Below are 26,855 nucleotides of genomic sequence, written 5' to 3'. Positions count from 1 at the left end.
TGCCTTAAGACGAGATTAAATATAGATGCCTGCGATAGTTCCTGGAGAAAATAGAAGATAGTTCCTGCGATAGTTCCCTGGTACGTCAACCTAACTTAATTTTTCCTAACTTAATGTTTCTTTTAATTTTTTTTTTTTTTAATACTTGTCCGTGCACATACAACCGCGAGGAGCTCACGGCCAAAAATCTAAAATACGATCCCAAAGAAAAATCGAATTCCGAGTTGAAAACTTCAGAGCGATTCCCGAGACAAAACTTTCCGTCGACTTTGGTTCTCACCTGCTGTTTGGTGCAGCTGATCGGACTCTGCGACCAGGAATTCATCACCTGGTAACTCTGAAACAAAGTGCTGGTGAACTGATCTCGGTGGCGGGTGAGGGTGGGAGGTCCGCATCCTGCGCTTTTCCCAGCGCTTGCTGACGGCGCGAGTTTCCGAGGCTTCGGGGCGACGACAACTCCTGGCGTGGACTTATCGTTGGCGACGAGCACTTCGGGACTTTCCACGACGCTGGACGCTGGTCTGGAAGTTTGTGGCCGAGGTTTGTCGACGCTTGCTACGTACCAATCCCTTACGATACTTCTGGCCATAAGGAACGTCGCTGGGAGCGGTTGACCTTCGACGTTCGAAGTGGCTGATTCGTCAGTTGCGCTCTTCTTCCGGCGGTAAGGCCTCCTCTTTTTCACTATGGCCTCCTTCTGGGCTGCCACCATCTCGATAATAGCGTCCAATGAACTTTTCGCGGGTGACCCGTCGCCGGACTGTTGGTTGCCTTCTTCGCTACGACCGGCAACTAAGGTCGAGTCTTCGGGGCTGGAAATTTTGGCACTGATCGCGCTCGAGTCACCTACGTCACCTAGAACAGCGGGAGCCGCAAGTTTCTTGTTCTTACTGCCAGGTGGTCGCCCCGGCCGCCTCTTCTTGACTTTGGGCTTTTGAAAAGATGCCACTATCTCCAGATCGCCATGGATGTTAGGCATATCACTTGTTGGATTCTGGTCAGACGGTTTGTCGCCTCCTTCGCTGAGACCGGTGACTAAGGTAGCACTTCTTGGATTCCGATCAGACGGTTTGTCGCCTCCTTCGCTAAGAACAGTGACCAAAGTAGCCTCGTCAATGACAGGAAGTTCAGCACTTTTCGTGTTCGGGACATCTACGTCAGTGGAAACCGCAAGTCCCTTAGACCTACGCTTAGAAGGTCGCCCCCTTGGGCGTTTCGGCTTAGGACAGGACGATTTGTTCTGTTCACCGGTGGTGTTACGCGTACCACTGACAATGTTGGCATCATCAAGGACTAACGGTGGTTCATTTTCGGGAGCTTGCGCGCGGTTTCCTTGAGGTTGCTCGTCCTCAACGGCGGGTGTAGACGTGTCGTTGATTCCCTCGCAGAACTGTGCGTACTCCACGTTTTCATCGACCGCGGGGCACTCGTCGTCGCTCGAGAGGCAGATGTACAAAGTTCCCGGTTCGTCATCGTCGTCCGAGGGCTCCACGAGAATCGACGCGACCGCTCTGGCGCACTCGCTCTCATCCAGATTTTCCTTCACGATATCGTCGTTACCCCTCACTTCCACGATCTCGCACAAATCGTCGTCTTCGTCGCACTTGTTAAGCTCTCCGTTTAACGAGTCGGCATCGTCCGATTTGGCTTCGCACTCGCTTGACGGGTCAACTTCTCCCGGTTTCACGTCACACTCGCGTTTGAATTCGCCGTCTTCCCACGTGATGACGACGTCGTCTAGGTCCTCCGGTTGGTCCGAGAAAGTACAAAACGCGAGAGCGCCCTCCATCCGAGGGGGTTCGATAACGCAACCCCCGTAGCTCCGACTTCGAAGGGTTCTTCGCGCAGGGGGGCCGTCCGATTGAGGGGGTGCGGCGACCATATAATTGCCATTCACTTCCATTTTTTCAGGCTCTACTTCCACGATCTCTTCTTCCGCGCAAGACTGACGGCTCTCTTCAATGGCTTCGCTTTTGCACTCATCATTGGTAGTGTTTTTGTCAAAGGCTTTAACGAAAGCTTTATCATAGTATTTATCAAATCGGGCCCGTAGCCATTTTTCATAGGAGGGCATCTTCCGTCCACTTTTTTTAGCACGCATGTTGATTGTCACATGGACTCCGGGACTCCGCAGTTAAAAACGACTTAAACGCATTTTAATATGGACTTAAAAGAATAACAAAAAGAGCACGCATGAAAAATCAATAGTAGTAAAATCCGAAAACCGACGCTAATAACGCACTCACGCACATGCTTGCGGTCGCATGGACTTCGGGCGCGCAATTAAAGATCACTCAAACGCTTTTTAAAACAGTCTAGATTGAGTTACAAACGGAATGCGCAAGAAAAATCAATAGAAGTAAAATCCGTAGGCGCTATTTAGAACACATTTTAGAATTTAAATAAACGAGCACACATAAAAATCAATAGAAGTAAAGTCCGTAAAACACCGCTAAAATCGCACGTCGGAAACAAATAAACAGAAGTCAAATCCTTGAAACGCCGTTAAAATCGCACGTCAGAAACATATGAACAGAAGTCAAATCCTTAAAACGCCGTTAAAATCGCACGTCAGAAACAAATGAACAGAGGTCAAATCCTTAAAACGCCGTTAAAATCGCACTCAAGAAACTGAAGTGTTTTTTTCATACACAGGGGAGGTAGAGAGCAGTAAGAACGAAAATCGAGGTAGTCGAAGAGTCCGTAGTACACAACTTAACATCGCATTCAAAACGAAGCACAGTACTTATAGAGCACGGAGGATAGAAAAACCGGATGCGAAAGAGTCCTAATTACAGAAAAGTCAATAGAACACAACTGAAAAACGTATCCGTAACGAAAACACGGTGCGTAAGGGTCGGAACAGCCAGATACCACGTGACACCGAGGAGGCAACAGGTTGCCCGGGACAAGCGCGCCGGGACGTCGAAAGCGAACTGAAACTGTCGAGTGGAGCCTATTTCTGTTTGGGTTTCGGGTCCGATTTCAAGGGTGTGACACACCAGCGAAGTGGAGGGCGAGGGGGGAAGGGGAAGGAGAGTGAGAAACAATAGCGCCGCATCTGGTTGCAATAAAATCCCTTGAACGGCGGAAAATGGTCCGATCAGCCGGGCGGGCTCGGGCTCCCGTCGAGGATGATGACTCGACCTATCGATTAAGCGAGAGTCGACCGATTCCCCGTGCGGGATACACGCTCGAGCGATATATCGATAGATCGAAGGGTTCGATTCATCGCTGGGGATGGCGCGGTGTTGCCGTGCTGAAGGAAAACAGGCATGCGTAGTACCGCGCTCACGTGGTGTTCAGAGGTCTGGGATATTCTCATTCCCTGATATTTGCTTGATCCTAGGAGTGAAGTTCCTGAAGAAAACCCGCAGTTGTCCTGCATTTGACGGGTAAAACTAGATTATTCTCCAGGGTTAAAAATACAGTCGGCCCCGCTTCATTAGGACACGTCCGCCCCGGGCGGTTTTGTCCCGATTAAGCGGGTGACCCGATAAAACGAAGTTTTCCGTCCCGATAAAGATCGATTCCGTCCCGAGCGATTTTGTCCCAAAAAAGCGGTTGTCCCGATTAACCAGTGTCCCAACTAAGCGGGGCCGACTGTAATATGGATTTTTTCACTCGCTCCCTCGCGCACATTTTAAGAGTTATCGTCTGGCGCCAGGTAATGACATGAACCATCAAATAAATTGTAAGGTAACGAGTGGGAAAGAAGACATTTCTAGCTTTCCAGACACATTCTCCGATTAATTCTCCTACTTTTCAGGAGATTTCCCCCTGATAAAACCCTGTAATATCCGAGGTCCTAGACACCGAGTAACTGTTTAAAAAACCGCGGGAGTTTAATTCAGATTTTCTATTTCTCTTCAGGTATAATTTCTTGCATGATAAACGTGCTGCTGAATAAATTTTAATCCTCCGCCCACGACGGATTCGTGCGAACATGAAGAAGTGCACGACAATACCCGCCTCAAATTAGACCCGAGAGCAGAGAAGACCCGACTTTTTCGGCTTATTTCGGAAACAACAAAACCGCCCTTAATTTCCTTACACGAAAAGGAGCATCCATTTCCATAAGATGGACACTTGGTTTCTCTCAGCGGAACTCGGCAACTCGGCCCGCTGAGCGATGCATCTCATTAGGGTTGCATGGACATTACACCCTTTTCGAACAAAACTCCTGATTTGTTTTAAAAATATTCTGAGACTGGCCATGGTTGATGGCTGGTTACATAACAGGCGCCAAATGCGATGACTGCGATGCGACAGGAAAAAACCTGCATGAGGGGGTGACACTGGTGCCAGAATATCTCGTATTTCATACGAAGGTAGCGGGAAATTGGTCCAATTCTTGGCACTGTTCGGCGACAGCGATTCCCACGGGAGACCGAAGAGGCCGCGCTGCGGGGGTAAGACCTCCGAAATCTCGAAATCTCGGACCCTCAAGTCGTAAAAGTCACATGTCCCGAGTTCTAGAGCGAACACAAATTAACAGTTGCGGTGACAGGTGTTCTGGATACTGTTCAACGCTCGTCACTTTCAGGAAACCCGGAGGAATGGACAGAAAACTCGTCGCTGTGAATTATCATGAAGGGTGAATCGGGGGAGGGCTTCTGTTAGCAAGTGGTAGCCTAAACTAGCCTATACTGCCGTGCTAAGGCAGAACGCCGAAAAAGCCTTCAGCCGAACCATATGGATAAAACAACGAATTTACTTCGGAAATTGTGAATATTTTTTTTCCAAATTTTTCAAATCATTCTGTTCGCAATTTTATCTAAAAATTTCACGGAAAAATATGCATAACTTTCCTAAAAAATGTGTGTTTTATCCGGGAAATGTAGCAATATTCCTGCGGCGTCCTTACTTCGCATGACAAGTACAGGTAATAAGACGTACATATATCAAAAGAACTATCATCTCCAGTGTAACTTGGGCCCTTATACCCATGAGAATACATTCATAAAGGGGTCTATTTGGACCGCGTTTAACAGAATAGAACCAAGCCACAACAGCTATTGCCAAATTTAACTGGGTAATTTAATTTTTTACAAGAGAACGTTTTACGATTTTCTTTGGAAATTTTAAGGAATTTGTTTCACGCTATGCAGAAAATTCACCAAAATTTGCACGAAAATCCGCACAACCATTCTCATGTGAAAAAATAAATTGCCCAATCAAATTTGGCAATCGCTGATGTGGCTTGGTTCCTTACTGCTTAACGCGATCCATTTAATAATGGAGATTGCTGTTTTTGATGGAATTAAGCCCAATTCTTACCCTTCCCGAAGAAGTATTTAAACGCGGGTGGTATTCATCGAACGTTCCTACTGATCAAAACTGATCAATTTATTATTCTGCCGTGCTAGGGAAAAACGTCGTATGAACCTTCAGGCGTTGCCAAATTTTCTCCGGTAAAACACGAATTCCCTGGTAAACTTGGGAATATTTTTCTTCCAATTTTTCAAAGAATATTATTCATATTTTGATCTGAAGTCCCTGAAAGTTTCAAGGAAAAATATTCATAATTTTCCTCATAAATAAACATTTTATCAAAGGAAATTTGGCAACTCTCGAATGTTCATACGGCGTTCTTGCTTAGCACGGCAGTTACTGTGGGGTGAGGAGCGTGAGTAACTTTCGATGATCGAATGATTGATGCCGAATGCCGAGTGGTCCATCAAGAGGCAGTGACAAGAGGCCTCGAAAGACGAGTATAGTACTGCCGTGCTAAGTAAAAACACCGTACGAGCCTTCAAGCGTTGCCAAATTCCTCTTGATTAAACATGTATTTTTGACAAAATTTATGCATATTTCTTCTTGAAACTTTCAGATGTCTTAGATTAAATTGTATAAAAAATTGTGTGAAAATTTTGGAGACAAATATTCACGATTTTCTCAGTAAATACGGTTTTTATCGAAGGAAATTTGGCAACGCCTGAAGGTTCATACGGCGTTTTTCCTTAGCACGGCAGAATATGACAGAAATCCTCTCGAAATGAGAGATAGGTGCTTATGCGGCAGGCAATGGATGAAACCAGGGAAAGGGGGGCAGCAGGGAGGCCACCCTTCAGAATTCTGCCTGGCCCCTCGCATTTCCTCATGCAACAAATATCTGTCACTGCAGCAGCAGCATCTTCCCTCTAACCCGAAAAAGCTAAAATAGTTACCCTCTTGAGACATTAAGCGATTGACGACCCCTTTATTCCCACATCTGCGAGAGATTAAGTCCGAATCCCAACCCTTGTTTTTTAACTTCAGTCAGTTCAGATCACTCTCTGTGAATAAATTCAATTGCGAGATTCAACCGTAAAATACAACTTTTCGAATGTAATCATAAAATAAGATAACATCAATTCATTCGAGAAAAAGGTTACATTCCTCTTTTTACGACTAGCTGGCCCTACTCTGGGCCCAAGGGGTGCATCCACCCTCGGTGGACTCTCGGTTCGGAGGAACGCCCGAGTTAACTAGCCCGTCCGTTCGGCCGTTTCTGATTCATTTCAATTAATCTGTTCCATTCATCACATATGGACCGCGTTAAGCAGAAAGGAACCAAGCCACGTCAGCTATTGCCAAAAACTGGGCAGTTTAATTTTTTCCATGAAAACGGTTGTGCGGATTTTTGTGAAAATTTCAGTGAATTTTCTGCACAGTACTAAGCAAATTCCCTGAAATTTTCAAAGGCATCCGCACAAACCTTCTTTTGTAAAAAATTAAATTGCCTCGTTATATTTGGCAATAGCTGATGTGGCTTGGTTCCTTTCTGTTAAACTAGGTCCATATAATATTTTCGCGCCAGAGCCAATGCAAAAACGGTTTGTTTTCGTCACCAATGCACAACGTGGTTGTACACTTGAGACTTCAAACGGCCAAGGCGGAAGAAGTCAGTGGCGTCAGTAACGATCCTCAAAAAAAAAACAAACAGGAAGTAAAAATTTGGAGGGTGTCTGGCAAGGGTCCACCGCGCATCGCGGTCGAAGGGTAGCGTAAAGGCAGTCGGCGGCCGCGCGACGTGGGCAGCTATCCCGTGCTGAGGAAAAACGCCGTATGCGCCTTCCGGCGTTGCCAAAGTTTACTTGATAAAATGTCAATTCTTAGGGAAATTGTGAGTATTTTCCATACAATTTTCAGAGGATTTTATTCGCAATTCAATCTCAAATACCCACGAATTTTAAAGAAAGATACTGGTACATCTCCTCTAAAATACATATTTTATCCTGAGAAATCTGGCAACCTCTGAAAGTTCATACGGCGATTTTCCCTGGGACGGCAAAGCTGGGACTCAAACCATGTAGGCTTTAAGTAAATGCCCCCACGCCCCGATCAATACTTTAAAAAAATATTTTACTTCATTTTTAAAATTAATTCAATAAAATACTTTCACCGTGTTATTTACGACATATTGCACTCTTTGATATAAAATTATGAATGGAACGTGTAACGTAATGTATGACGCCCGAGGCGCGAAGCGTTTGGGGGGGGGGGGGCGCAAAGCGGTCAGTCGGTGTACTCCTGTGTTTAGGAAAAACGCCGTATGAGCCTTCAGGCGTCGCCAAATTTCCCTAGATAAAATACCAATTCATTGGTAAGCTTCTGAATATTTCACTTCCAGTTTATTAGGAAATTTTGTTCGCAATTCCACCTACATTTTCCGAAAATTTCAAGGAAAATATCGATAACTTTCCTAAAAAATAAACATTTTATCGAAGGAAATTTGGCAACTCTCGAATGTTCATACGGCGTTCTTCCTTAGCACGGCAATGTAGCCCTTTGGTTATTGATGAAAACAATCGTGGCCGGATTTTGGAAATGAATCTCGCTTCCTAGGGCTTGCACGTGCTGATTCTATTGTAGCGAGCGGAAACTGATCTCAAATTTGATGACCAGTAAACTGAGTAGAGGCCAGCATGGGAAATTTTACGCAGAGAAAGGCGTTAAAAGCGCTGACGTCAGTTTCGAAATACTTCTCGCGGGTCGTAAAGCACGCTCGACCGACATCGGAAATGAGTTATGCGTTTAGCAACGCGAGCCACCGCCAAAGAAGCATGGAGACGCGACTAATTCTGAGAGGAAGGCCGTTTCGGGATGGACCCGAATTTTATTGAATACAAAATATGGATCGAGAGCGGATGGGAAACCGAACGAAGTCGATCGTAAGCACGAATTTTCGAGTGGGTCAGAGAACAGAGAACGGCGCATGGTCACACTCAATTGAGCGGCTTCATTGAAGAAGGGCGTAAACAATCACAAAACCAATTATTACAGAAGTTGCAAAACGGGGTGTCAAGTATTTTTTAATTTTGAGAAATCCTGATTTTTTCCTTATTTTTCCTGATAATTTATAAAAAATTCCTGATTTTTTCATTTTGAAAATTCCTGATTTTTTCATTTTGATAATTCCTGATATTTTCCTGATTTTTCTCGTAAAAATGATATTTATTGCGTTAATGCGTGTGGAAACTAAATTTTCTGACAAAGTTCTTATGTTTAGAAAACACGACGCGACGACTCCTGGCACCGTGGGCAAAAAACAGTAAGACTTCTCCGCTGAGGAGATTCGCACGCACAAGAAAAATTCCTGATAAAACGTCCGATTTTTCCGATTTTCCTGATAGATTCCTGATCGGCCAAAATTACTGACATTTTCCGGTTTTACCGGTTTTTCCTGATGCTAGACACCCTGCAAAATCAAGATTTTCGAAAAATATGAACCGACTTGATTCCTTCAACAATGCTCCATATTGCTGCTCGAAAAAATCAACCAATAAGTTATAGACAAAGAAGACAAAAGGGATATGGAGGGATCCTAGTGGCGGAAGCGGGTGGTTGCAATGGACGAAAGCAAAAGGCAATCAATACTAACGGCAAACCACGAGAAACCCGAAAGTTAGTCCATCATTTTCTCCTTCAGTCTATAGGAACCACACATTTTTACCAATAGGATCGCTTCATACTCCCTTCGTCTTCTCTGTCTATAGCTTTGTCTATCAATTTCAATAATCAGCCCGCAGGGGAGTGAGGGTTAATCTCGGCTCCCGCATGAGCCCCGGAAAGCATGGACTTATATGTAAAATAGGGCTCATGTGAAAATAGAGATACGCCCTCGCGTCAGAGGGACGATGACTTCTTCGTCCGGAATTTTCCGACCGCGCGCGACTCAATTCGACGAGCGGCCAGCTTCACGCACGACGGAACTCCCAAAGTCGCCGGAGCACTTTCCGCTAAAAGCTGCCCGAGCACGAGACAACCAGAAACTTAGTGGCGTGGCGTGAATAATCGATTATCGATATCTCGCCATTTGAAGCTATGGTTAAGAATCGATTTTTTAAGTGTTCGCTGCGAACATCCTGATAATCGATCTTTTTTCATGGGTTTAAATGGCACAACAATCGATATATCGCAATTCACGCCACGCTACTGCAGAAACTCATCGTAACGTTTATCACCGGGACCGTGACGGTCCGGGCGGAGGAGTCGGGACTGAAAAAGTTCGACGCTGGAGCGAAAAGGAAAACATTAATCGCGTTTGCTAATTGAAGCAATTAGGTCGTCGCGCTGAAGAGACTCTAATCCTTCGCATCTTCCAAGGTGTTGCGAAATTAATGACTACAGCCCTATTAGCTAGCGCACCCTTGACACTTGCGACTGAGATATCGCCCCTCCGCGGGAAAAATTCTCGACAGGGTGTTTCTGGTGTTTTTTTTTTAAAAAAAAAACCGTACTTTTTGGGTTGAAAAAGCGGCTGGATGGCTGAAATCCGAAACATTCGTTGCTTCCCAGACGAAGGACTGTAACTCCGTTCCCAAGTTGCAAAACTGACTCCAAAGTTAAGAAGAAATGTGTAAAGACCCGTAAGGTCTAAAAATGGACTTAGTAATTCTTTACGTGTAATTACAAAAAAAAAATAGTGTATTTTCTTCGGAAAATACACTAAAAAAATTGACTCCAACAACTCCGATATTTAACAAGAAATAAGACTGTGCGATTTTCCCCTCGAAACCTCGCTGTATTTTTGCTTGTTGGCAGAAGAAAAATCATAGAAATTCACGATCGGACACCCGCCCTGAAAAAATACAATTCGCAAATGGAAATATTGCGGCGTTGGAAAGTAGCTACTTTCTTCCGTGTGGGAGGCAAGGACTTGCAACGTTCAAAAATTTCTACTTTTACTATATCCTTTTGATCGCGAAACAAATGAACACGATTATTAGGAAGTCTTACAAATTTTTTTTTTTTTTTAAAAAAAAAAGAAATTCGAGAGAATTCAAAATAAATATACACGCTAGAATTTGAAAAAACAGGAGAGTTCTAGAAACGAATGTGATTTCGATAATATTAAGCCTTTCATCCATTTCAGGCGCTGAATATGCAATCGTTCGGAGATATTCCTCCGCAAAAGTTCACAGGGAGAAAAAAATATTTTTACCCGAGAAATAAATCCGCAACTTCTTTCATATTACGATCAGCACACCCTGTAGATACGCTGAGTCGATGCAAGTAAAAAGGTTCTAATTTAATTTTAGCAAAGGGAGGGGCAGGGGGGGGGGGGTGTTCTGGCGAGATACGGAGCGACGAGAACTCCACGGAGAGCTTTTCAAAGAGCACGGTAGAGAGCGCTCTCGAGAGGGATATCAAAGGGCCGAGGGTCTCCATTCTCCATCCTCCATCAAAGACGGGGAGAAATGGAACGTGAACTTAACGTCGAAGGAAAATAAATTAGAATAATCATTCAATAGTTTCCGCGTGACTTGAGAGTTCCGGATCTGAATAAATAACAGTGGCGTGGCGTGTTTTGCGATTTATCGATTGATCTGCCATTTAAACCTATGGTAAAGACTCGATTATTAAGGTGTTCGCGGCGAACACCCTGTTTATCGATCTTTTTCCATAGGTTTATATGACATAACAATCGATATATCGCAATTCACGCCACGCCACTGATAAATAAGTGTTTTCTGATGCGAGGGACCCGCGTTTCAATCCGTGCCATCCATCGATCGGGCTTCGACAATTTTAAACTCGTAAAAGCGTATCGTAAATCGATACATCGGAGATAAATCGATTATACTTCGACCATCGCGAACTCGGAGGTTTGAAGTAACCTGGATTGGTGCGCTGAGAGGGAGGGGGAACAAGAGTCGGAAGGGCGGGGGTGGAGGTGATTTCGCCTTGCATAAAAAGGTTTTTTCTCGTTTTTAGAAGGAGGGGGGAAAGTTGGCGGAGGGAAAATTGGGGATGAAATACGAGCGAACAAAGGAATTTAAAAATCAAAGCGATGAAGGGAGGGCGAAATCTCAGGGCGGGCGGGCGGCGAGGGTGGCGTAAATTTACGGGGCATTACGAGATGAAAAGCTGTCAATAATTAATGGGGAGTCACGGAATGGGGCGGTCAATTTCGCAGAAGGAGGACGGTGTCAAAGGGTTCACCGAGATTCTGCTCGTTTAAACTTAATTTTTCTGAAAAGAAAAATACGAGTTCTGAAAGATCTTTGAGTCGTAATTTTCAGGCTATAGCATCTGGTTTCGATCAAAACTTCGATTCGTACTTACTTACGACACAAGTAACAGTCCTGACCATTTTCGGTGGCTCCTTGGTTCCACCATCTCAAAAAAAAAAAAAAAAAAAAAAAAAGTCTACGGGACGTTTGACTTAAACAGGTTTCCTTTTTGACCAAAATTTCTTCACTTTTTCAATCATCCATTTCAAGATTTTTTTGGAAAAAGCGCTGGAGCTTTACTCATAGTTTCTTTCATTCCGACAAGAAGAGTAGATTTATTTTAAAAAAACGAGTATACCTAGAAATTTTGAAACAGAAATTAAATCACGCGTTTTCATCGTCGATAAGTTCACTGGACTTCAAACCGATCTCACCACGAATAAATAATATCAAATCAAACAACTTGCTGTAAAGAGGAATAAACGATCCTGGTTCGTATCGATAGCGCGCGATGTGGGGAGAACTCAACCAATCTATGGAACAGATCTACGGAATCTATGGAACCGATCTACGGAGTATACAAAGAAGTTTCGAAAGTAACTCCACCGAGCGGCCCGAGCTCTCGTAACGGGACGGGGCAAAAAAAGGGAGAAATTTTCGCTGCAAGCTGGAAAAAAGTTGTCTGCGAACCTTTAATTTTATTCGGCGGCATAGTGTTTTCGTTCCTCGCCCTGCCGTGCATCACGCGACACTCTGTGCAAGAACTTCGAGCCCCCCCACCCCCTCCCCCAGATCGCCCCTCAAAGTTTTCAACAAACTTGAGCCGCACCGACACCCGAGAAACAAATTAAGTCGTGCGGGAAAGTTGGAGGGAAAAAAGTCGGAGGAAAAACGCCGGGAAGAAAGAGCGAAAACACGGACCGGCGGGAATATTTCGCGAAACTCGGCGCGTTCCGGGGGGGAAGGGGGGTTTACAGGGGGCACCGAGGAGGGGGGGTGCCGACGGCTGCAAGCCGGTTAATCAAATTTAAAGTCGGGAGCCCCCTCGCCCCGAGATTGAATTACTTGTCATCCGCTCGCCCCCGGCGGCCGCCAGCCCTCGTTTAATGTAATTTTTAATGACTCGGAATCCCGAGTTTTCCTCTTCGCCCGGTGAGATTTCCTTGCTCGTCGGCTGTTCGCTTTATTTTCATAATCGGCTCAGCTTTCGCTCGGGATTTTTTCGCTCTTAGCTTTTTGTCTTTTGTTTCGTTGAGATGTTGACGGACGGAGCCCGTTCATAAAGGAAAAGCTTTTTTTTTGCGTTCTTCAGAAAAACTGAGATTCTAATCGTGTCTGTCGTTCATTCATTATCAGAGACAAGAGACCCTCCATTCTGCCGTGTTAAGGAAGAACGCCGTATGAGCCTGCAGGCGTTGTCAAATTTCCTTTGAGAAATCTCGGAGTTTCGGAAATATTTGTACACTGTTGTCCTTCAATTTTTCGAAGAATTTTGTCAGTGCTTCCACCATTACCAAGATACCAATGGAGGGTCTCTTGTCTCCGTTTATTATCAAAAAGGTATTGGTACCAAAGATTTTTTGAAATTTTCCGCGATAGTCATTCCTAGCCAATTTCGTACCAAATCAGCGACAATCATGAACGGGCAAGGAAAAATCAAAAAAAATTTTGCGATGAAAATGACGAGTTCCTTGAGGTATTCGATTCACCAGCATACAAAAAAAGGGCCGATTTCTGCCGATAATTGGACGGCATTTTGCAAAAAGAAAGTATACTATTTCTGGCTCGCACAATCATAAAGGCGCCTATCTCCAAAGCGGAACTTACAATGCATGTGCACGTTCGCTGCTTCTAGAATAAGCCAGAGACAGTAATTTCTCATTGCAAAAGTCCAGTTACGAAAACTACGTCGAAGCTCTCAGTTTTCTAATCAGAGTCATAAATTCCGGAATCCTCGTTTTCCAGGTCGGTTTGCGTTCTCAGGGTGAAGCTATCAGACGTGAACTCGGGAACGTAACTGCATACCGGCGTTGACATTCGCGTCGACATCTTGGTCGGTGCACCTACAGCGACGGCACATACGTTGCATCTTATTTCAATCTCATTCAGACTTCTCAGAATTCGTCCGATTCCGATTACATAGGAGCCGGCGCAATGTGCAACTTGCAAGGTAATTGCATCAGTCAAAGTTGGCAATGCTGATTCGTCTTCATTTATATATTATAAATAATCGATTCTAGGCGAGGAAGCCTGCCTTTATGACTATCGATTCTCTTACGTACATGTAAATAGAGAATCTGACTGGCAAGAATATCTATCTCTAGGGGAAGACTCTTCGATTCTAGGTGAGGCAGCTTACCTTAATGACTATCGATTCTTTTACGTATGTAAATAGAGAAACCGACTGGTGAGAATCGTTATCTCTAAGGAAAGACTATTACGGAGACAAAGACCCTTCACTAACTCATTGTCGATAACGGGCCGACTATTGAAACTGATAGACTAAGAGCTTGGTCTCTCTTCTGCTGACTCGGAGACTTGAACGCTAAGTAGAAAAGTTGAATGCGGCGAAACGCGTAGTACAACTATTTTGGATTCCAAGTAGGTAAAATTGTGTATACGTGAATTGAAGGAGAATGTGAACTCATTTCGCCTGACGAGGAGACTTTAACGAATGGGTAGAAAAGTTGGATGAGGCGGAGAACACGTGATACAACTATTTTGACTTTCAGGAAGATAAAATTGCATATTCACAAAATGAGGGAGAACATGGTGCTCTGTATCGTTTCAACTATTCGGTTCGTCAAGCCCAATTTTTAGTTTGTGTAACCAAACGTTCGATTCGACGGAATAGAAAAATCGGTTTCATCCTAAAGAGTGAACGCTCAACGCACTGATTTGCACGAAAACTTGTGACAAGGATGTTAATATTTTGTGAAAATTAGTGATAACGCACGGATTTTTACAAAACTCGTGTGTAAGTGTTGATTTTTTAGATAATTTCTTTGTAGGTGTTGAAATTTTGTAAAAATTTACTGCGAAAGCAATGCGTTTTAGAAATTTAATGCGACGCCGTCTAGTTTTCAGAAAATTACTACGAGCGCGCTATTTTTTGGTGAAAATTACTGCGAGGGCGCAAAGTCATAGTGTGTAGGCTGAATCCCCGGTTGCGCGAAACTGCGTAGGCCAAAGAACTTTCTGCACCCCTGCATTTCTCCTTGACATTTCAAACACTCATAAACTTTAAGTTGAGAATGGAATTCTCTGCAAAAAATTGTCAAAAATATGCTCATAAGTTTCCCAGAAAAATCGTATTTTATTCAAGGTAATTTGGCAACGTTCGAAGGCTCGTGGGGCGTTCTTTTTTAGCGCGGAAGAACACCCATCTCTGCTTCTTAATTGACTGTTCGACAGCTGTTCTACAAACAAGACACATGGTTTGATAAACTTGCTGGTCCAACTATCCGGTAAGTTGCTAGATAGTTAGGAAAAATGAAAAAATTCAAGTCGATCGGCTTGGTTCACCGAGCATTTCTTCTCTATTCATTTGAAGTTATTATCGGCAACGCCGCGCGATAAAAAGACGCAAACGACGTAACGTAACGGCCGTGTAAAAAGAACGAGAATCGTTGCATGTACAAGCTTACACTCGGCGAACACGGGATCTTGTTTTATTGATATTCACACTCGCGCGAATAAAAATTACGGGTGAAAACCGTGTTGCGAACGCAACAACCTGGAATGAATGGGGTTAAATGTAGACGCGCGTCTTACACGCGCTGTTGCCGATCTTTCGAAAAATTGGATGTTTGGTAGATATTATCCGTGCATTCCTGAAAGGTTAGCCAAAATGGTTACACTTCCTCCTTAGGAGACACGGCTGTGATTATTTGTACCCTCTCTCTTTAAATATAAGTGGACGAGTTGATTGTAAAAGAGAACATGTACATTTTTGGACGAGCCCAGAGCGCTGGATCACTATTATGGGACCAAATGAACATGTTCCCCTTTAGATAATACTCGTTAAAATTGTGTATTGCCAAGAAACCAACCGTGTACGGTGTAATATGCACACTGTTGTGTCTTATATTTGTCTTTTTCATTGACAACCGAGGGATCCCGTCCTGCAGGGTGTGCTGATGAAATTTTTTCAATAATTGAATGATTTCCTGCTTTCGATAAACAGGATCTAACACGAATATTTCTGAGTCCTTGGGCTTCGACTTCGTTCCCACGAGACGGTTTCAGCTTGCGAGATTTTATGGCCGGAAAGGCGCCTGATAATGGAAATAATCGATAACAAAATATACGCGGAATGTATCGCCCACCAGGCAGCAGTCTCTCAAATTTCATTCGAGATAAGATTTTCGTCCTTAATTATTTCCTCCGATTTGGCACGTCTTCGTAGCCCCTGCTCCAGTCAAAACAGTGCGGTATTGCCAAAATTCTACCGCAAAATGATGTTTTCTCTACGAAAAGCTTTGCAAGGAAATTCAAGCGCTGCCGATACTGCCCTGCCACAGTGGATCGAGTCAATAGGAGAGGTCGGACAAAATTCGGAGACTTTAAACGCTTACAACTCCGCTCATAAAAAACTTTGAGGTGTTCATAGTGGATCCATTAGTTTCCTCGTGAAATTTTCTGGTGTAGGCACCTCTTCAAATTTAAAATTTGACGAAAAAAAACATCGAAATTCGTTGTTTCAGTCCAAAATATTCATGTCCGACCTTTCTAATTGACTTATCCACTATGCGTGCAAAGGAAAAACGCTTATGAGCCTCCAGGCGTTGTCAAATTTCCCTCAATGAAATGCAAATTTCCAGGAAAACTTGCCGATATTTCTCCCCCGATTTTACACAGAATTTCAGTCGGAATTTGTTCCAGCGTGTCTGAAAATTTAAAGGGGAAGCATACATAACTCCTCTGAAAAATTAACATTTAACAGGAGGAAATTTGGCAACTCTCAAATTCTCATAAGGCGTTTTTCCCTAAAGCACGGCAGAACGCCGTATCAACATTCGAGAGTTGCCAAATTTACTTCGATAAAATGTTTATTTTTGAGGAAAGTTATGAATATTTTTCCTTTAAATTTTCAGAATCTTTACGTGAAATTGCGAACAAAATTATCTGAAAAATTGGTCGGAAAATATTCATAAGTTTACCAGGAAATTCGCGTTTTGTCAAAGAAAATTTGGCAACGCCTGAAGGTTCATACGGCGTTTTTCCTTACCACGGCAGAATGGTAGACAAACCTGGAGGTTTACCTGATGCAGAGGTTGGCACGAACAGTGGTTGTGATTGTGCTCATGTTTGACGATCTTATCGAAGATTGTGTGGGCGCGCCCGTGGCAGCGGGTCCTCTTGTACGCGGCGCATCTCCAGATGATCTTGCGCCCGATGAGTCGCTCCTGCACGAACGCGAACCCGTCGATCGCCAACTGCTCCTTCCCGCGCCGACCAGGGCCGCGCACGAAACGCAACGACATCGCTGATAAGCTGATAAGCCGTGATAAGCTCCGATTCGTCACGATGAGCTTATCTCGAAAAAACGCTAAGCTTCAGGGCACGAGACTTTTTCAAAGTCGGTAAGGGCCTGCGGACCTTTGATCGGACCCGAAAACACCACTACAGAATTGATTCAGTATCAGTTCGCTAACGACATTTTGAGAAAGGGGTGGGGGTTCAAAACACGAGAACCAAAAACTATCTATAAGATCAACGAAATTTCAACGTGGAGCCAACAGAAAAGCGAATATTTCAAACCAATGATGAGAAAAATGAGAATGAAAAAAAAAGCTCAAATTTTTATGACACTTCGACCTGGGCACACTTCATAAACATCTCAACTGAGATAACACTAGTTTTTACAGTGTATGGGTTTTGATTGACATGTGACTTGACTTAGGTTACGTAATGCCCAATTCATTTTCGTAATTACCAACTAATACGAAAGAAAGAGAAAACATAAAGAAAAAACTAGCTGACGAGGAGAAATCGCACACGTTACGGCAAGGACAAAAAACTTTCGGAGCTTGATTCCTTTACATCGGCACAGTGCACAATAAAATTCAGAGTTTGATGGAAAAAATGTCAGAAGTCATCTCCTCTAATAAACTCTATTGACGTCAGAAAAATCACACGAAATTAAGGCCTATACTCGAGGATCAATCTAAATCTTGTAGAAGAAACTAACAAAAAAAATACATAAAAAACATAACACGATATGGAATAAACCGAAAGAACGGTAAAACGCCGATTATATGCTGCTAAGGGCAAACTCCTTGAGGGAGGGCAGAAAGAAAAGAAATTAATGTACTCAGATAAACGATTAACGGCTTGACACGATAACTTAAGTAATTTGACGTAGTGCGGAGAGCAACAACACACTTCTGATTTTTTGTCAGTCAAAAAAAACCAAGAGCAACAACGTGCGAACGAAAAAACGCGCTTCGGCGTAAGAAAAAAAAGGTGAACACTGCGAGTAAAAAAAAAAAATTGACGTTTTTTAGATCGTGAACTACTGATTATTTACGTAACGTGTTGACACGGTTACACGAGGGGCAAAAAACGTAACATCCGGTCAAAATCGGAATGGAATGGAATCGAAATGGAAATCTCGGTCACGGGAACGCGGTGCGGTTCAGGGATACGTCACGTCCAGACTGCGGATATTTTTCGGCACCGATCAATCGTGTGAAAGAGGAAGCACCTATCTGCACCCGATAGGTTCGATCACGAAGATAAATCAACCTAAATGATACTGATCATTGATTGTTAGGTTCTTGGTCTGGACCAGTTCCATATCTCAGACGTCGTCCTGGGCTGCCAGAACTTGGGTCGTGTGATCGGCCACACAGGTGAAAAGTATCGATTGAAAATTGTAATAATCATACCGTATCATAATCATATTCGTTTCGATCGATTTTGAAAGAGAGAATGAAAGGCAAGTATACATACATGAAAAATAGGAAAGGAGGACAGAATTATTTGTTAAACCGCAGATTTTAAAACGATACTCGATATTTCTAAAAGAAAATTTCCAACTGAAAATCCATCAGACGAATTTTTGCCCCATGAGCGACCAAGACAGTTTCCATTCCGATTTAGCAGAAGACAGTTTCACAAAAGGATAAAAGCACATCGGAGTGCTGATAGAAAACCTCTCTCAGATTGAGAATGGCTGATAAAATGTTCTCAACTCCGCGGCACGAAGGAGCTTTTATCTAAAGGAAAGGTGAATGACCCTCCTATGAAAGGAGAGGCAGTTCTTGATTGATCATGTAAACAAAAACACATATTGAACGAGAGAAGTTATGCGGTCGGACGGAAAATTTGGAATGCAGGACTACATTTTTTAGGGCAGAGAGAGGGACTGACAACTCAATTTGCGAGGCTATGCGCTTGTTTTAACAGAAACTTTTCGTTGCAAGAAATAAGCTCAAAAAAGGGGGCTAGCCAGTGACAAGTTTTTATGAATTTCAATATATATTCCCTGGCTTTTCAGAAACTTAAAGCATAAAATTCCCTGATTTTGAATGGTTTTCTTTTTTTACGGGGTGACAACTTTTCTTGAATATCAAAATTCTCTGATTTATGAATGTTTCTTTTATGCACGATTTCTCATAAAAAAAATACTTTCAGGAAAAATTTTTGGCGCAAAGCATCTCGAGACAGAAAAAAATCAGATGTTTCGGCCGGCATTCAAATTTCAAGGTTCCGCAGAACAAACCCCCAACCCTTAAAAGTTTTCCCTGCCTCTTTAAGAACTTACCTGGTTCATCCATCCTCTCGAAATATCTCAGACTCAAAAATAGGGGCGGAAACGAATTAAATTAATTTCTGCCTTTTTCGTGTGGTAAACCTAAAACAGTACAACTTGTAAGCCACACGCTGCCGTGCTAAGGAAAAACGCCGTATGAACCTTCAGGCGTTGCCAAATTTCCTTCGATTAAACAAGAATCCCTTGATAAACATATAAATATTTTTCTTCGAATTTTTCAGATAATTTTGGGCGTAATTTCACCTGAAGTTCCTGAAAATATCAAGGAAAAACATTTATAACTTTCCTCAAAAATAAACATTTTATCGAAGGAAATTTGGCAACTCTCGAATGTTCATACGGCGTTCTTCCTTAGCGCGACAGCACGGGTCTCCACCGTAATTGCAAAAAGCATCCCCGAACAAATCTCCCCGATTCCGAAACGTGACACCTCCGCGAGGGAAGGGCGCGCTCCGCGGGCGGGGGCGGGAGGCGGGGGTGTTGATGTACCTCATTAAGTCTCCGTAGCGTATCCTATCACGGGGAAGAGAATCTGATTAATATTAATCACTCGTAATCTCGTTTCGAGCCTGAGAAGCCGCGCGCCCGCCGAGCCGGGGCAAGGGTTAAATAATTTCGTCTAATTGCAGCGAACTCAGTTCCACAAACTACCCTCTTCCTTTTATTATCACCCCCCCCTCCCCTCCCCTCCCCTCCCCTCCGCCGGCTCGCCGACTTGTTTATACATATTTAATTAAATAAGTCGTATCGTCCCGTTTCTCTGCCGCGTGTCACGGAAGAAACCCGCAGATTCATTTTTGTATAAGCCACGGATATCACATTCTCTTATATATTTCAAGGCTCATCTTAAAATGCACTTACGTCTCTTTTCCGGTTCGCTCCTCACCGCAGAGCCTCCGAAATTTCGCCGCCTCTTTCATTAGTTCGCCACTGCGCTCGCGTCTCGTAATTAAAGACGTCCTCTTTTCTTCCGAGCCAGACGCTAGACGTTAACCCGCCATTTTCCGCGGATTTTCCGCCGAGGGATTTTTCCGCTCATTAAGGAGCTCAAAAGGCAATCGAGGGCGAGCATGTATGCAAATTGCACTCCGCGCCTTGAATTTCAAACGCGCGCACGTTGATGCAGATTTCATCGGTCGCACACCGACGGAATTCGGAAGGAATCGAAGGGAGTTCTGCGGTGTTGAAGTTAAGGAAGAACACCATATGTATGAGCATTCAAATTCTTCCAAACTTCTATCGAGCAGATATTTATTTTTAAGGAACGTTATGCATATTTTTCTTTGAAATTTTCGCATACTTTAGTAAAGCCGGAATCACACGTTGAATCTGGGAGCTGAACGGCTTGAATAAGGAAGTCATCGGGCCGATGCCTGAATTTTGCGCGACACGCGCAAAATTCAGCGACGCGCGACTCAGCGACCACCGAATTATGTTGGATTTGCCTGAAACATTTGAATAGATTTGATACAAATCTGGATGAAAATAACTCGAATTTTCGAAATTCCAGCTGTTGAGCGATGACTGTTGACTTCCATATTCGACTGTCAAACTCAGCGTGTGATTCCTATATTAGATCGAATCGCGAGTGCGATTGGATGAATGTTCGTTGCTTTTGTAGTAATAACACGATTGGTCAGAAAAATATAATTGTAAAAATCTAGAAGAAAGTACGGCGGTTCATTTGCGAAAACAAATTAGTGAGTAAACCCCCGAAAAGATACAAAGGTCGCGACTCAAATGATCGGCACTTACACCCTTGTTCTCACCCGTGCTAAAGAGGAACGTGGTATCAACATTCAAGAGTTGCCAAATTTTCTCGGATAAAACGTGTTTTGGGAGGAAAGCTATACGAGCTTACCCCTGAAATTTTCCAATATTTTAGATTGAATAACGAACCAAATTGTCTGAAAAAGTTGTAGAAAAATATTTACAATTTTCCGAGTAAAATTGTTATTCGTTGAAAAAATATAGCAACACTGGAAAAAAAACACATTGGATCTAGAGTCCATACTCTTGAAAACATTGACAAGAAAAAGGACTCTTGATTCAATCAGATTTAAGCTTAAATCAAAAGGAAATCCGCTCAAATCAAGAGGCTTGGTTCTTGATTTAAGCTTGAATCTGATTGAATCAAGAGTATTTTTTCTTGTCAATGTTTTCAAGAGTCTGGACTCTAGATCCAATGTGTTTTTTTTCCCCAGTGCAACGTCTGAAAGCTCGTACTGCGTTCTTCCTAAGCACGGCAGTACTGTTCAGGGGTTGAAATTCCAACGTCACTGGTATTCCAAGCGTTGAGTTTCCGATTTTGAGAACAATTACACCGCTGTAATCATCCCAAGGACGTTGGAGGGAGGGAGACAGTTCGTACGGTTCGCATGTCCGTCTTCGTCAATGGGGTGGAAAATCCCGCGGCCGCCTTTGGGTCTCTCCGAGACGTCGGTGGCGGCCGTCCGTCGGGGCCGAAGGATAAAGGGGCTGACTTTCTCTTATTTTGCCAACAGGACGCATCCCCGACCCTTCAAAATGTGGCGGCCGACGATGATCCGTTATGTTTCGGGATTTATGACCTTGTACGTATGCATGGAGGATCGTTCGATAATTGCCGCTTCGGCTCAACGTTGTCGGTTCGCCGAGGAACTGACCGCGATTTCGACCGGGAAGAATTTACGGGAGACAACGAGGCTATTTTCGCTTATTTGGTTATGTTTCATTAACTACTCTAAAGTCTTCCCGCCCAACACGAAATATTGCAGCAATATTGCAGCAATATTGTCAATATTGAAACAATATTGTCATGTAAATATTTCCTTAAATACACTGCAGAAATATGTTGACAATATTGCTAAAATATTTCATGACAATATTGTAACAATATATTTATAAAAATGTTTTAAATATATTTACAAAATATATTTATGTAATTACTTTTAAAACAGTTTGTAAAATATATTTACAAAATATTTTAAAATTATTTTAGAAATATTAGTTTAAAAATATTTGTTTAATATTATGTTAAAAATATTTTATAAATATTTTTGTAATATTTAAAAATTAATTGCTAAAATGGCAAAAAATGGTTTGCGATTTCTGCAATTTGCTTTTTTTGCTAAAATGCCCACCCTCGTGGCGAGAACGACAAAACAATTTGCAAAAGTGGTAATTTTATTGTGCGAAAATGGCAAATTATACTTTTGCGAAATTAACATCACTAGTTTATGCTATTATGGCTAAAATTTTTGCTAGATTTTCAAAATGTTTGCCAAATTAGCGTATGGTTTTGCTCTGTTTACCAATTATTTTGCGGAACTTACTAAAATCAATCGCTAGAAAAAAGAAAGGGGGGGGGGGAAGAAAAGACAAAAAGAAGGGAAAAAAATAAATAACATAACATAAATACATCGACATAAATTCAAACTAGGAAAAAGCTCAAATAATTAAAACTGGAAAAAGACGCAATTATAAAAAACAGTAATTTGGTAAAGAAAAAAATGAGAGAGAGTTAAAAAAAACGAAAATTTGTAATACATGAATAGGAATATGTTGAGTACAATTAATAAAGAATTTGAAACACAAATTACAGGATGAAATAAAAAATAATAAATAAATAATAAATAATAAATTCTGGTAAAATATTATAAGAATCCGTCAATAAACAAACATATTACGGACTCAGAGGCCTGCGATAGTTAAGAGATTGAATTTACGGGCCCATCTACATCAAGCCTGGCTGGTCTGGTGGTAAAGTACTGGACTTCGGATATCAACTCCACCCCGAGGCGTGGGTTCTAATCCCGACTAGGACGGCGCGGATTTTAAGGTCAGTAACAACTCTACGATCCACAACCTGGACGCATGTGTACATTAGAAAGAAAATTAGTACCAAAGACGTCTCCTAGAGTGCGCGCACACGGATATGGAATATGATAACCTCATCGCAAGTAAATATTTTTAAAATATATTATCAATATTACCTTGACAATATTGCTGCAATATTGTCAGGGGGGCGGACAACAAACTATTGCAGCAATATTATTTCGATATTGTTAAAATATTGTTAAAATGTTTTTGACAATATTTCAGCAATATTTTTAAAATATTTCCGTGTTGGGCGGGTATACGTTTGGACGTATTTCTATCAAACGGAACTATGTGCATTAAGACATGAGCCCTGAGACCTATAATAATATGTGCATAACAGGGCTCACTTCATAATGCGCATAGTTCCGTTTGATAGAAATAGTCCATTTTTGCATCGATTGATTATATTGAGTCGTTTTTCTCGCTCCTGTAAAGCCAAAGTGAGAAGCAAAGCTTCACTAGAAGAGTTAAAAATTCAACACACACATAATTATACTGATCAACTTGTCGCATGCTATTCCTAACAAAAAAGTAAATAACGTAAATAATTTTCATAAAGAAATATTAGTATAAAAAAAAAAAAAACTAAAAAAACGGAAGAAAAAGAAAGAAAAACTTATGTAATTGAAACGGGAAACACTCTTGCGAAAACTGTTAAACGTCACGAATTTAAGAACTTCGCATGTTCTTTCCTACACTGGAAAAAAAACACGTTGGATCTAGAGTCCAGACTCTTAAAAACATCGACAAGAAAAAGTGCTCTTGATTCAATCAGAATCCAGCTTAAATCAAGAACCAAGCCTCTTAATTTAAGCGGATTTCGTTTTGATTAAAGTAAAAATCCGATTGAATCAAGAGTATTTTTTCTTGTCAATGTTTTCAAGAGTCTGGACTCTAGATCCAATGTTTTTTTTCCAGTGTAATACATATAACTGCCACCATTCTCTTGCGCAAGTTCCTTCTCAATTTATTTTAGAAGTTTTTGATTTGGTATGCCGCATACTAGTATGCAGTTACTTTTGCGTTTCCCATCAATAATATCAATTTTTAGATTTTAATCAAATTAAGGGTTTCTTTTTTCATGTTTTTTCTTCTCTCCATCTTAAAAGATATTCTGATAAGGAAGAGCCAAGGAACTTTCCTGGTTCATCCTAGTCGCGAGGTTTTAACAGTTTCTCACCGTTTTTTGAGTCAGAATTCAACAGTCAACGCTATACTAGGAATAAACTAGGGACACTCGATGATCATAGTTTATTCTCAATTTCCTCTTGAACCGGCAGCTATGCTCTCGAGTCCCGAATATTTGCCAAGGAGGACCACTCGACACCCGACAAGGGAACAAGTCCTAGGTCGGAAAAGGTTTCGTTTGTTCCCATCACGCATTCACCCTTGACGAATTGAGTAATTGACGCGCCTTTTCCTTTTTTTCCGGAGCCTTTCCGCGCCTTCGCTACGCCTCCGCAAAGCCCCGTAGCGGTGGCTTTGCGATTCTTCCGCCAGACCGCCACTCGAGGCGCTGATTTTCCTTAGTATGATAGTGTTGGTGCCATGCTTAGGAAAAACGTCGTATGTATAGTACAACGTAGCTAAATTCCTGCAGATAAGAACCAATTTCCGATCGAATTGGTGAGGATTTTTCTTCGGATTTTTCGGGGAATTCAAATCACAAATCAACATGAATTATGTGTTTGAAAAATTCAAAAAATAAGTTTGTGACATTTCTAGAGGAATATGTACTTTTCGGAAGAAAATTGACAACCTCACAAGGTTCACATGGCTTTTTTCCTCGCCACGGTAGCGTTTGAAGTCTATGCCCATTCACATTTTTTTTAGATTCTTTTTTCCGCGGTGCTGCGTGCGCCTTGGTTCGCTCCGCAATTTTCCGCTCCTTTTCAGAACGCAGATGTTCTGCGGCTCTCTTGTGGAAAATAAAAGTGAAAGGGATTCTGAATTTCCACTTTCGCTTTTCAATAGACTCGCATTGTCTTATTTGCGTATGTCAATAAATCAGATTCAGAATCCATGCTGATGTTAGAGCTATGATCAGCGAAAGAGAACCAATTGACGAGGGTTTGAAATGGAAGGAAAATGAGATTGAATTTTCCTTCTTTTTTAGGACGCATTGTTAAAAAAACTGACACACAGTCTAGTTTCTGCACCCTGGATGTTCTTTGTGCGCATCTGTGTTTCGGCGAGAGAGGGAACGCTTTGGCGGGGCTCGAAACTATCGACTCAATTTTTGAAAGGAGCCGATCACTAGACGCCATTGACGAGGCGTGAATGATCGATGATCGATTATCGATATTCCCCCATTTGAAGCTATGGTAGAAAATCGATTATAAAAGAGCTCGTTTCGAACACCTCGTTTATCGATCTTTTCCGTAGGTTTGAATGGCAAATCAATCGATCCATCGCAAATCACGCCACGCCACTTCTCGATTCTCTTATTCTCTTATTCTCGACATGTTTGAATTTCTGAAATAAGGATCTTGACGACCGAGGGGGCAGATCACGAAAAACACATGAAACTCAAACACTTGGAGTGCGGTGGATGAAAATGATATGTTTTGTAATTTGCAGACGGATTGGTACTTAATCTACGGCCCGTCACGTGGCCTTCGTTGACAAATAAAATTGCGAGATTGGACCTCAAAGCATACGGCAAAAGCAGTAAGAGTTTAAAAAATCGGCAACATGATCGTATTTCTTGAATATCCGATGCGTGGAATGATTATTATTGAACTTGAAAATAAAGGCTAAAGAAATAGGAAAAAGATGCATTAATTAGAGTTCAGGCTGATTAAAAGGGACACATCGACAACAGTGTTTCCCACATGAAGCGCCAGGCTGTCTCGTGGCGCCTCAGTGTTGCCCTACTTAAGAATTACTTGACTTCGCTGGTTGGATCAATAATTAAAAATATGAGGATTGGACGTGAAATCAGGCAGCTCTGAAGAGTGCAATACGGTGGTTTCATTTAGACAGGTGGACGGTACCAGCTCTTCCACTCCGACGCAATTGGCGCGAAAAACATTTTTGCACTGGCGGTATTCAATCGCTAACACACTCAGTAAACACTCAACCATCCTCATACTTGTAATGCGCTAACATACGTACTTAGTTGCTGTTGCCGTATTTTCACGGGAAATATACACTTTTTCACTATCACTTTCTATCATCACTTTTTAATGTCTATTGTTGTGAGCTCATCGAGAGTTGCCAAATTTTCCTCAGTAAGACATTTATTTTGAGAAAAGTTATGAATGTTTTTCCTTTACTCAACTTTTACTTATTTCTTTCAACTCAATCGATCCACGTTTATCGATGTGATTAATTGGACTACATTTTACAATTCGGACCTACAATTTCACGCTCAGTTTAGAAACGACGTTTGTACCATTAGTTTCCTTTGATACATTAAAGTTTTTTTGGATGAGTAAGAAATTATAGTTCCGAATTGCAAAAATGAAGTGCAATTTTAAGAGAGATTCTTCGCAAATTAAAAAAAAAAAATTCTAGAAAGCTCGTTTTTTTGTCATAAGAAATTTGAAAATATTCGAATGTTCATACGGCGCTTTTCCTTGGCACGGCAGAGTGGAAGGGCGAAAAAGATGAGAGCCCCGAACAAAGAAGGATGACGGACGAGCGTTAAAACGGGATCGTTATTTTCGGATTTAATGGAGCGGAGACGCGGTGTCGGGATTGTGCAACACGACGCGGAATTAGCGCGAGCTAGTAAAACAAAAAGACCAACACGAAACACAGGCGTCTCC

At 42.2% G+C, this 26,855-nt stretch overlaps 1 protein-coding gene across 4 annotated transcripts in view; it reads right to left on the bottom strand.

Moving 5' to 3' along the window:
- The window catches only part of LOC109031843 (uncharacterized), a 381,329-nt gene that overhangs the window by 11,367 nt on the left and 343,107 nt on the right, over positions 1-26,855 (bottom strand). The window contains exon 1 of one of the 4 annotated variants that reach the window (XM_019043640.2): positions 281-2,952. The exons of 2 other annotated variants lie outside the window; for them this stretch is intronic. In XM_019043640.2, the coding sequence (XP_018899185.2) occupies positions 281-2,101 (1,821 nt within the window). In that variant the 5' untranslated portion in view covers positions 2,102-2,952. Of the gene's footprint in view, positions 1-280; positions 2,953-26,855 lie in introns of those variants that run through there. One more of the 4 variants, XM_019043631.2, reaches the window with a different exon arrangement.

Source organism: Bemisia tabaci, chromosome 5 (assembly GCF_918797505.1).
Source record: "Bemisia tabaci chromosome 5, PGI_BMITA_v3".
In the NCBI taxonomy this organism is placed as follows: domain Eukaryota; kingdom Metazoa; phylum Arthropoda; class Insecta; order Hemiptera; family Aleyrodidae; genus Bemisia; species Bemisia tabaci.
Note: the sequence above shows the minus strand (reverse complement) of the source record. Positions and strands in the feature narration are given on the sequence as shown.